This window comes from Perca fluviatilis, chromosome 3 (assembly GCF_010015445.1).
Source record: "Perca fluviatilis chromosome 3, GENO_Pfluv_1.0, whole genome shotgun sequence".
In the NCBI taxonomy this organism is placed as follows: domain Eukaryota; kingdom Metazoa; phylum Chordata; class Actinopteri; order Perciformes; family Percidae; genus Perca; species Perca fluviatilis.
Window position 1 is genome coordinate 6369134 of NC_053114.1, and position 13436 is coordinate 6382569.

The 13436-nt window shown below is 39.1% G+C and overlaps 1 protein-coding gene across 1 annotated transcript in view; it reads right to left on the reverse strand.

Moving 5' to 3' along the window:
* The window catches only part of plekho2 (pleckstrin homology domain containing, family O member 2), a 31890-nt gene extending 21945 nt beyond the window's left edge, over positions 1 to 9945 (reverse strand). Inside the window, exon 1 of the mRNA XM_039795605.1 lies at positions 9560 to 9945. Within this exon, the coding sequence (XP_039651539.1) occupies positions 9560 to 9568 (9 nt within the window). The 5' untranslated portion in view covers positions 9569 to 9945. The remainder of the gene's footprint in view (positions 1 to 9559) is intronic.
* Between the last annotated feature and the right edge of the window lie 3491 nt (positions 9946 to 13436).

Below are 13436 nucleotides of genomic sequence, written 5' to 3' on the forward strand. Positions count from 1 at the left end.
TCGTCTGATGGGAGGGGCTGGACAGAGAGGGGTGAGGGAGAGCTGCAGGAAGAGCTCACATTCTACCTATCACAAGAAAAGTCTTACAAAATAGCCTGAGAACTACTGCTCTGCTAAATTATCATCTGTAACAAGTTGCCGATCACTGAAATGCCATCAAATGAAACCAAAGGGTCACACTGGAACAATCTCACTAAAGACTATTAACACTAGGAATTCTCAGATGCTTTCAATCTGTGTCAAATCCAAAATAGTAGTACACAGTGTGGACCTTGTTGTGTGTGTCTGGAGATTGTCGCTTGTCTGTATAGATGGACTATATATATGACACTGAACACAAACGGTATCACATATAGAAATAGAAATGCCTTTATTATAGTTTACGATTATAAAACGATAGGAGTAGCAAACCCTAACATTGGAGATGCTGGAACCTGAGAATATGTGGCACTTCTTACCTTAGATCCAATTAGACCGTCCAAAATTGTTTCCAATTCTATTTTATGTTGATCAATTAAATGACAAATTGTTTCAGCTCTATTTTCTAGAAGAAGCAGCCTTGTAAACAGACTGTGAAATGAATGTGACTCACCAAAAGCAGACGGACAAAGCAATAAGCTACCTAATCATCGCCATGACTCACTTCCTGTTTTATGCTTTGGTCACCAAATTCTTTTGGAAAGTCACTGACCAGCAAAGTGGAATATTAAAGAAATTCCATTGATAAGACAAAATAATTTAAATAGCATGCACAAATGCTTCCTCCCACATATGGTGACATATTTTATAAAATCTATAAATGGCAGCAAAAAAAAAGGCTAAAACTGATGGGGCTAATGAAGCAGAGTGTTAGTCATGGCATCAGCTGTTTGATACACGCTTTGCAACCACTGACTCAATCACTCATGTCATGTCCAATTAGGGCTGGGCAATATATCGAGATTGTATCAATATCGATATATGAGGCTAGACATCGTCTTAGATATTGGATATCGTAATATCCTGATATGACACAAGTGTTGTCTTTTCCTGGTTTTAAAGGCTGCATTACAGTAGAGTGATGTAATTTTCTGAACACACCATACTGTTCTAGCTGTTCCATTATTTGCATTAACTCACATAGATATATCAACATAACTGATGATTATTTATCAAAAATCTCATTGTGTGCATAGTTTGTGAAAGCACCAATTGTCAACCCTACAATATCGCCACAATATCGACATTGAGGTATTTGGTCAAAAATATCGGGATATTTGATTTTCTCCATATCACCCAGCACTATGTCCAATCATATACAAAGCGCAGTTGCTATAGAGCTTGACACTTCTCACTATTACTTCACCCCCAACCTCCACATTATGTGCTGTATTTATCATACATATCATAGTTTATTGAGGTTGTATGAGTAGTTTGAGAGCACCCTGAAAAACAGCATTTTCTGCCAAATGTCATTGTATAACCATTTTCTATAAATGGTCTCTGGCTGAATATTGGTGTTGTTTTCTTCCCCGTTAAGTCCCGTTCTAAAATCAGGGTATCTGCATGTTTTACCAAGTCAAATATAAGACGTTTTAAGACCTTTATAAATTAAATGTATGACCTACTGTGTGTATATATATATATATATATATATATATATATATATATATATATATATATATATATATAATATATATAGGTATGTTTGGACACACTTTCTCATTTAATGTGTTCCTTATTTTTTATGACATTGTAGATTCTCACTGAAGGCATCGAAACTATGAATGAACACATATGGAATTATGTACTTAACAAAAAAGTGTGAAATAACTGAAAACATGTCTTATATTTTAGATTTTTCAAAGTAGCCACCCTTTGCTTTTTTTATTAATAAGGGAAAAATTCCACTAATTAACCCTGACAAAGCACACCTGTGAAATAAAAACCATTTCAGGTGACTACCTCATGAAGCTCATTGACAGAACACCAAGGGTTTGCAGAGTTATCAAAAAAAGCAAAGGGTGGCTACTTTGAGGAATCTAAAATATAAGACATGTTTTCAGTTATTTCACACTTTTTTGTTAAGTACATAATTCCATATGTGTTCATTCATAGTTTTGATGCCTTCAGTGAGAATCTACAATGTAAATAGTCATGAAAATAAAGGAAACACATTGAATGAGAAGGTGTGTCCAAACTTTTGGCCTGTACTGTATATATATATATATATATATATATACAGCAAATTATATTTGGATGAGCAAAAGAGAGAACTACAACACCACAGAATAAATAAAAACATTTCAACAAGCATTAGAGGTAGCATTACATGGACGTAGTAAAATTAAGACCTGTTTAAAATGATTTAAGACCTAGAACACAATACTTAAGCAAATTTAAGACTTTATAACGCCTGATTTTGAAATTTTAGAATGTTATTTTAATGGCTCCTGGATAGTGTAATTTTGGTAGTAGGGATAGACCGATTATCCGCGCTGGCCGATTATCGGGCCGTTTTTTTTGGCAGTTTGCAGATTATCTGTATCTGTGTTTTATTTGCCTGATAACCGATAAAGTTAACAAATTAAAAAGTGCCCTACTTTGGCTCTGCTCCCCCTCTGTGTCTGTCCCTCTGCTTCGGTTTCACTCATCACAAAGTCTGACTTAAAGTCCCGCCCACAACACTATCTGACTATCTTTTACTGGGTATTATGTTGAAAGTTTGTAATTTGTTAAATAATTGCTTAAAGCATTTAAACAAAGTTTTGAGTTGGAGTTTGTAACATTGCCTGATGCACCAGATGGTTTGTTACACAGAGCTGTAACACAGGTTATTGGATAAACCTGCTGTCTATTATACTCTTAGCCAAGCCAGTCGAGAGAAGAGCGCCCTTCAGTGCCATTCTTGGCTCATCTCAATGAAGAAATACTCTCCAGTTCTGATATAACTGATGCTATTGCAGCATAACCTCTTTAGGAGCCGCCATTGTTTATTTTGAACGGACAGTCGCCCAGCACACACACACATATACACATATACACACACACACACACACACACACACACACACACACACACACACACACACACACACACACACACACACACACACACACACACCTGAACCATGACTGTAGCTACTCACAGGATGCTTATTGGTCCAAACCACAGTACTTTGGACACAAACGCATTACCTGAAGCCTGACCAGATGGGTTTTCGTGGGATTTTGTGATCCAGCAATTCTCGCGTGATCTCGTGATATCGGGAGAATCAAGCTGCCGTGCAAGGTAACCAAAATATGGCACCATAGTTGAAAAACAAGCAATTCAGCAACATCGCTTTGGGCTCTGTGATATGGGCGTTTTTTCACGACTTTTTGACAATTTTATAGACGATTAACAAATTGATTAATCAAGTTACCAATTGGCAGCTTAATCAAATAATGTCAACAATTGTCAGTTGTAGTCCTAATTATGTTTCTAAACAGCACAATCTTTAAAGGGTAACTGCTGTGTTTTCCAAACCTGGACCCTATTTTCCCATGTTTTTGTGTCTAAGTGACTGATGGGAACAACAATCTTTGACATTGGTCCAGTATTAAGGATCACTGCAGTCAGCCGTTAGTTAGTTAATAGGATGCAGCATGTGTTTACGTTCACAAAAGTGCTCGTTTTGCCACTGACAGGCTCAGATTAACATTCTAAGTGTCTGACAACATTATGGAAAGGATTTTTAAGTAGGTCGACCTTTCTGTTAAAGAGTAAGATAATTTTTTGAAACATAAAACCATCCGCGAAACTGCGTTTGCTAAAGCCACCAGACTCCATGTAAATAAACAGTAATTTTAGCATCGTAAAATACACTTAATTCAAAGTCGACAGAAACAAAATAAAACTATGAAAAGCCACTTTGGGTTGTCTTTCCACTTTTAGAACCATCGCAGCTCAAGTTTTGGTTGAAATAAACACATAGTTTACCGATTTACATGTGAAAATATTTTGACTTGCACGCTAAACGTATTGCTTCTTTAAATGGAGTCTGGTGGCTTTAGTTTCTGGTTAAACAGAATCTAACCTATCTCTGTAGAGATCCTTTCAATAATGTTGTCAGACACTTAGAATAATAATTCAAGACTTTTAGTGGACCAAACTGACGCTGAACATTTGCCCCATAGGGTTACATTGCAGCCTGGTCTGTGGCTGCCGGTTACAGCGTTGACACTTAATACTGGACCAATGTCAAAGATTGTTGTTCTTTTCAATCACTTACACTTTTTAAGCAATCCTAAATTAACCTGTTTTGCAGTAAGTAGAGGTGAACAAAATGTCTTCCAAAAGAGCATTTTCCATAACTTTCCATCATTTGAGTACTTTTTTGTCACAAATTCAAGAACACACACATGCATTCACTATTGAGGACTCTTTCTTTTTCATGAAAGCACTTTCCCAGAAATTGTCAGCGGTGCCCTGGCAAGACGATGCACACACACACACACACACACACACACACACACACACACACACACACACACACACACACACACACACACACACACACACACACACACACACACACACACACACACACATCCATTGTGTAGCAGAGGCCTGGATAGCAGGATGATTATGAGAGAGGGTTAATTGTTTTCTGCCTGACACATAATGTGCCAGTCTGTTTCCTCTTTGCTGAATGGGTCAGGCAAACACGTCACACTATGCACTCTGGGTCAGTGGGATGGCGAGAAAAGGATGACTCAGAGCTGAGACATGGAGAGGCCACAGTGGTTTTGAGGGTTGAAAGATAAGAAAGATAAAGGAGAATGTGAAGGGGAATGGGAAAGTAAAGAGAACGGAGCCAAACAGCTGTCAATGGACAGAGAGCCAAGTAGCGAGTGATCATAGCAACAATCTTTCCAGTCATGAACGCCAAGCACTAGTTTCGGTTCAGCTTTAGAGTAGGGCTGCACAATATGAGGAAAATATCTAATTGTGATTATTTTGACTGATACTGCGATTGCGATATAATTCACGATTGGAGGGAATGATCATCTTTGTAACATGATTCTCATTTTCATTGAAAAATTTTAAAATCCCCCAAATTAAAAAAGGATATAGTGTGATTCTTGGGAGGATCTGTACTAAACAAGGATTTTTTTTCTTAATACAGAATGGTTTGACACATATTTTGCCTTTATTAAATATGGCCCCCCCTGCGATTTGGATATTGTACTAGTCCATATTGCGATTTCAATAAAATTGCAATTAATTGTGCAGCCCTACTTAAGATATGAGAGTACAATATCTAGGGCTGCCCCCTATGAGTCGATTAGTCGACTAATCTGTCGTTTTGGTCTTAGTCGACTAAGATTTCTCTAGTCCATTAGTCATTTTAATGCTTTTTTCATACTGAATGATTTATTTCCAAGAAACGTATGAGCACATCTCTGGTAAACACAAGATTTAAAGTGGTGCTTTTGCATGATTCATTGTGGAGAAACTTTAGTTTTACAGATCTGTCGATTAAATCAACGAATCAATTAGTCGACAAAATTCATAAGAGTGTTAGTCGACTAAGACTTTCTTGTGTATGGGGGGGGGGGAGCTTTTCCCTTTATTTGATAGTTACAGTCCGCATCCAGGAGATGGTTAAACCCCAACCCGCCCACTCTGCTCTGCATCAGCCAACCTGCTTGCTGCCCTCTCCCAGCAAGGGACAACTAATCACTCAATGGAATCCTGACCTGTCCTGGCTCCTAAATGGTGGAATGACCTTCCTATTGACATCAGGAGCAAAGGGCTGTAGGTCGGATTTGAACCCAGGCCGCTGCAAAGCACTCAGCCTACATGGGGCGCACGCTCTACTGGTTGAGCTAGAAGCCAGCCCTAACTAAGACTTTCTTTAGTCGAGGACAGCCCTAACAATATCCAAAGAACAATATAGAAAATAAAAACTATACACCACAAATATTGAGCACATATTTCTATTTTCAAAAGAGGTTGAAAACATATTTTGGGCATGCAGCGTGCTACACTGGAGCACATCATACTACTGTATGACCTGCTAACATTAGCCATGTCTCTATCCACATGTTTTTTTATGCGAATTAAGTAACACTGAATGAAAAATGCCAAAAGGAAATGTTATTTTTTTTAAAGATAATTTCTTTTGGGCATTTCTGCCTTTAATTGATAGGTCAGCTAGCCATGAGAGGGTAAAGACATGCAGGAAATTGTCACAGGTCAGACTCGAACCCTGGACCTTCTGCGTCAAGGAGTGCACCTCTGTATATGTGCACCTGCTCTACCAACTGAGCTAACCTGGCCACTGGAAGCATTATTTGCCAAACAATTAATGAATTGTGATTACGTTTTAGGCTTTTTTATGGTTGCAACCCGCCATAAAACGACATTTTAGGTCATTTCCACTTTCTTTGCAGACATGGCGGGTGTCAGCAAAGACAGATATAAGTAGACGAAAGTGGAAACAAGACTTTTTCAATTTAATTTACGAACAAAATATAACGGCTATTTTAGAAAGCAAAAATCGTTTTAGTCTGGCATTTACGTGCATCTGCATCATCACTGCGATGTTTTGATAGCATCGTTGTCTTATTATAGCTTGATATGTTGCTTTCAGCTGGCACATAAGCACTATTACAACTTGTTCAATATTAATCAGTTGTAGGTAGACTGCGTGATCCATTTTGGCTAGCAAACTTTGTTCGCAAATGTTAACTTGAATGTTGTGCGATTCAGTACGAAAATGAATGGAAACACCTTAAAATGTCTCAAACCTAATCCACGTACCAATTATCGCAAAAAAGTACGTGACGTCATTACGCACAGGTTTTTATTCGCTTTATTGGCCGGTGGAGTGTTTTTAGTGAACTTCAAATAATTCGATTGACAAGTTGATGGAAACACAGCTATTGATACAGGCTTCTTTCAACAGGCCCACGCAAAGGGTGCTTAGGTACCGTTAGCCATTTAAGACCTCCCTTTACACCGCCTGCCTACAAACTGCCTGCTTGTCTGCTGGAATGGAAGCGTTTATATGTGTACCATAACAATTATTGCACCAATCAAATGTCAGCACCGACATCCTCAGCAGGAACCAAAATGTATTCACTGCAGAATAATATTAATATTTCCTCTTTTCATTTTTTTTTTTACCAAAGAAGAAACACATTTTCAACACATTTTCAGAGCTTCTGCAGGTTTCACCAAGTCAAATTTAATCACAACATCAACTAAGCCTTAAATTCATCCTTTTCAAGATAAGTATCACTAAACTTGCACTTCCTCATAGCTGAAGAATAAAATCTGTTTTATGTCTATGGTACAATCAGGAAGAGACTCGCAGCAATAACACAAAAGCTGATTGGCTGCAATATAAATTGCATGTTGGGTCTCATTTGTAGTCCTAATACAGCGGAATTATATTTGGACTAGCGAAAGAAAGAACTACAACGCCACGAAACAAAAGAAAATAATCATTAGAGGTAGAGTGTTACATGAACGTAGGAAAAGTAATACCTGTTTAAAATGATTTAAGACCTAGAACACAATACTTCAGCGAATTTAAGACTTTTTAAGGCCTACAAATTTGAATTTGAAATTTTTGACTTTTTTTAAGACTTCTTAAGACCCCGCAGAAGTGCAGTGTTGAATGCTGACGCACTCTGACATGTTCTACTGGGTCCTTTTCAGGCAGTTTAAGTCCTACTGGCCCTCGCCCAGCTGCACTTTGGGAATCCCCAGTCACACTGGGGGTCATATTCTTACATCACAAAATGTCCATAAATTAGGTTTAAAGTAAAGGATTAAATCTGTCTTATTTAACAATAAATCAAAAATATTGCCATATAATACACTTTAATAATGTAATTTGCCATTCTGACAATGTAAGCCAAACCACAAAACACATCCTGAACTGATACATGCAAAAAGTAATAATAAAAGATGCAACCTTTGGAACAAAGTCATCAATCACACCTCCATCCCCATGACACTGACCTTCAGGTTCTGCTATTCCTGTATGAATCACTTACAAATCTGGAAATATAACCTGTGCATTTCCTGGTATAAACTATTTAAACATATGTTCTATGTGTAGCTTAAACTCTACTTAGCCTTCATTTGACTTCAACACTTAATTTTGATTAATTCACAGTTATAATTCTCACTGTGTACACTACATGCCAACACACTTATGGTGGAAGATGCATGTGAGAATAAGGAAGAATGTAGGACTATATATAGGTTAAATGTGGGTTGTAGCAGTTTCATGGGTTATAACATTTTATAGTCTGGACTGGAGAGTGATTCTACGAAAGTAGGCAAGCAAAAGATAAAGAAAAGCTGCATTTAAATATCAGAAATACGGATGGAGGAGGGCAGGCAGCTAAATGTTGATCAATGTTGCAAACAAAGGGCGGGGTCCAGCATGCTTGAAAATGTGTGCAACAAGTTCCCTGCATACTGTAGGTAACATACTAGTATGTCTCTACTTGACTTCCTTTTTCTAAAAAGTTGGCTTCCTCAAAATGCCAAATTTTCATTGAGGTATGCAGTTAAAGAAATTGTTACATTAACGTAAGTTATGTATAATGTAATACATAACGTTGTGTATGTTTTAGAATCAGATGCCACAAATTAAACTGCAAAATCTCGTTACAATAGTCTTGTTTCGAGTGTTAGTTTACTGTTCTCTTACCCTGTTGACAACGGCACGCCAAGCATCGTTCATAAACATGGCAAATCACAATTTACTTGGTTATTGTAAACACAAGAAACGTTACTAAACCTTAGTTAACACTTTTTCTGACATATTTGCCTATTGTAGCGGATTCGGCATAGGTACAATTCATTAGGTATATGTCATTTGTGAAATGTCAACCTTTAGAAATGTTATTCCCCAAATCCTCCTCTGACGAAATCAGCCGTGAAGCGTGTGTAACCCAATACTAAATGTTGAAATGCAATTCACGTATGTGCTAAATGGGGATTGTAATAATGCCGAATTTACCAAAGGACACATCTGACTCAGACAAGGTCTGAATTTCTGTTTTAAATGTTATAGGTTTACATCCGCACGTAGCGCTATAACATTGGATATTTTTTGAATAGAGTACGCCGCTCTCTACAGTTGTCGCTAAAGTTTCTTATGGACTCTGTCCAAGAAGTTGATGAAACACATTGACAGGTGGGCAGGTGCAATTTGTGCCAAATAATGTAGACTTTAGAATGACTGCAGCAGACAGTCTGATATCGCCATACACTCTCAAACTAACTTCTTTCTCTAACTACTATTAGCCTACATGTATCACGAAAATAGCGGTTCGAATTCGCACTGCCACCTATTCTATGGGCCATAACTTTGCTCTAATAACATGGTCGCGCCCTTGTAACGTTATTTTGCTCCCTAGGTTTATTACATCACATATGTGAATGCCTACTGAAGTGTTCACTCTCTTTAAAATATCTCAAAACTACAGCCCTACATTACAAAGACGGCAGGCTAAACTGCTACAAAAAGCGAAGCAGCATACACGGTGGGATTGAAGTGACTACTCACATCTTCCATGATAAAGGACCAAAATCCGTTATGTGAGTGTAGACTAGCCTAAAATCCCTCGACGTCGCCCTTATCCTCGCCAGAAACGGTTAACTTCTCCCCTGTTGGTCGGCAGCTGTAACATTCCCAAACAGCCCATGTAGTAAATGAAGAAAATAAGGAACCGTGCACTTTATGACATCAAGAGGTCGTCTCCTTTTTCCTCTTTTGTTTCAGTGCAACACAAAAAGTTCGAAGAAAAAGTTTGGTTTCCGGTTGAAGTCCCTTTTACACTCTTGAATCGAAGTCTGTCGAGGAGGAGCAACACGACCAGCAGCGCGTGTGCATCATCTGAGGCATCCTAATTCAAACTCAGCACCCGAGCCATCGGTAATAGTTAGTTTTAGTCGCGATGTGCATTGCATCAAGCCGTTGCATTTCGCGGCGTGATGGTCTGATCTAGCAGCTGAAACAGAAACATTCTACAAACAGCTGCAGCTGCACTCAGCATCCTCTGACATTCATAGAAAGCAATCCTTTCATCAAAAAACCTACTTTGGGGGAAAACATTTCTATAGTTCACCAAACTTCAAAAGGAGGCATTTTTCAGGGTTGTTATTTGACTAGATGCTTCCATGCTGTTTGTTTTTTTTAGCCTCCTTTTGTCAGGACAAAGTGGGTGATGAACATTTTAGTGGCCTCTCATGTTACTACACTTAACACTTCCTGATAGGTGTGGCTGGTCCTGGCCCTGTGAGGGGTGAGGGGATGGATGGTTACAACTTGCAGTAGAGTCTCAAAGACAAACCAAAATGTCTACTGTGTTTGGAGAAAAAAAAATACAGGAAAAGTGATGCCACCACTTTCTAATAAGGCACAGATTACAAAGAGTTGAAAGAAAAGTTGTAACTGATGGCTTTATAAGTGGTTAATAAATCATTTCTCATGCCTAATAGATCAATTATAATCCATTAACGAGAACAAAAAATGATTGTGTTGTGAGAAGAAAACCTTTAATGTCCGTTTATCATTTCTATTTAGTAAAAATGCATTTAGAAATGTTGGTAATCTATTAATTAATCCTCACCAAATTGTTAATGAACAGATTTTGTATGGTGGTCATACAGTCCAAAATTACCTGCCATTTTAACCGCTGAATAAAGCATCACCAAGGCAGCAAACACAGATGTATAGATAACATACGGTTACACTTTACTTGAAAGTATCTACAGCGACATGACACTGTCATGAATGTGTCATAAACATTATAAACAGTCATAAACGTTTATGACATAACGCTTCTTTTAGTAGGTGTCATTCGGTTTTTGTCTTGACAAGTTAGGGTTAGGGTTAGGGTTCATGTGTCATGACTGTGTCATGTCACTCTTATGTAGATACCTTCAAATACCACATCACACACACACACACACACAAACACACACTATTGGTTCACCCATCGAGGCTCTGCCTCGGCACTCACCGCCTAATCAGGAGGTAGCAACCACATACAATCAGATAATAGTTATTTTTTGCTTTTATCCGGAATTGTGACGCACTTTGTAAAGTCTGTTTCAACATGAGCGCTATGAATGACTCATTGATCATCCTTCTGACGTTTAATAATAATGATGATTGAGAATTGCAATGATGGTTTGCAGAAACGTGATGAATTAGTGGTAGGCTACTATATGGACACTAACCACAGCCGTGCATAATGACAGTTGCTCTGGTGACATTGCACTTTCCTAATATATTTCTCATTGACAGGTCTAATGAGTGGTGGAGAAGGCACAAGTATTGATTATGCAAACTAGAACAGTTCCTCAATGATGGAGATTTATATAATCACAATGGGCCATACATGCAGCTTTATATATCTGATGAAAAGAATGCATATGAGCGTAGGCACAGTTTTAGTCATGAATCATGAGTTTTATGCATCTGGCCCAGCACTGTTCATCTCTCATTTTCATTCAGCCACCTTGGAGCACGGATCTACTTTCACAATCTAAATCCTTTTTTGTTTTTTTTGCCCACCCCCCCCCCCCCTTTTTTTTCTTTACCATGACGAAGAGCCTCACGGAGGACATCACTGCTGGTCTAGACACTGCTGGTCTTCACTACCCGGATTGCACCGGTGCCACCGGAAATTCTGCCGGATGTCACTCTTTTCGGCCAGATGTCCGCCACCTTCCGCTTTCTTTGTGTTGTAATTTAATTTCGGTGGATTTATGAGGACCATGGATAACTGCTCCTCAGATCTCTGCAGGGTATATCCAGATAGCTAGCTAGACTATCTGTCCAATCTGAGTTTTCTGTTGCACGACTAAAAACTTCTAAAGCTTTTAAACGTACACATGTTCCACCAAAACATGGCAATTTTGCAGCGGCACCATGGCTTCGTAAGGCGCTTAGCACCGCCCAAGATGATTGTGATTGGTTTAAAGAAATGCCAATAAACCAGAGCACGCTTTTATTTTCAACCTGGAATGTTGTGTGGACTAGCCAGACCCTCCTCCACAGTGCTGTGGATGAAGGTCTGACAATGAGAGACTACTGCTAGCCTAATCATCCAACCACGTGGCAGACAGAGGCCCTGTGGCAACTGCCCACCCATGGCGCCTATTATACATTACGGCTGAGGAAGATATTGTAGAGGTCAGATGATAGGGGCTGCACTCCTCTGGATGACCCAGCCGTTCACTATAAACAGTGGCTGTTCAGGTGTGGCACAGGCACTTAGCGGTGGTAGCTTATAAACATCTCCACTAACTCCCTCTTCTGCCAGGACATCCAGCTGATGATTGATTGGCTGGAGACAGTGAGGCAGGCGTCCAGGCAGTCGGACTCCCACCTACGCCCCCACCAGCTCCCATGTTGACAGCAGCCTCAGCATCACCCGTGCTGCCCTGTGACTTTGAGCCACACTGAGTGAGGCAGGTGTGCCAAACCGGTCGGAGCTTTGGTCTCATCTTACATCACCACCAAAGAGCTGAGCTCCTGTGATGCACACACAGGATGATTGGGGCCCCTTCTGGGAGGTGGAGGCTATCTCTTCTCTCTCTCAGGTGGGGGTAACTTCTGGGGCTCCAGCCCCAAATGTTTTCTCAAAAGCCCTGAATCTTTTATCCATCCATCTTCTTCCGCTTATCCGGTGTCGGGTCGCTATCTTTTCTTTTATGTTTTTTGAAATACTTTCAACTTTGTGTCATTTCCCCTCAGTATCTCTGAATGGCTTAAAATCAGTGGAGCAAAAGTTCATTTCCTGGAGAAATATTGCAATTACTTCTGTGAACTCTACCCTATTATGTAACCTATAACTTAAAAATAGTAACATTAGACATTTTTTTTGCTTTTTTAGGTGGCAGGAGTGAAAATCCTCAACATTAATTGTGTTCTAGTTTCAGAATGATGAAGACAGTTGGAGAACAGTTAGATACAAAACAGGATGTCTGCTCTGCAGGATCATTGATGTATTTTGTATTTTGTGCATATAAACAGCGTAACATGTCCACAGATAGATGGACAGGACTGTGTGTACGAGTGGTTTAAAGAGACACAAATAAGACAGAATTGCTAATAACTGTATGCTACTACAGCTGTCACTACTGTTGATGCACGGAGCAGCCATGATGGATTTTCAGGTTGGCTTTGCTCTGGCTGCTGCTGCTGTGATGTTCTCCGACTTTCCGTGTCGGAAATCCAACTTCAAGGGCGTTCCATTTGAAATTTCCTGACTTACAAATGGAACGCACCATTTTATTCCCATTCATTTATGTATTTAATGCCTAATTTATTTATTCAAGGATGTATTGCATAGGCATATTTATTTATTTAATTTGAATAAAACGGCATTCCATAGAGTTTTGGCGCCGCGCGGAACTGATGAACATGGTAT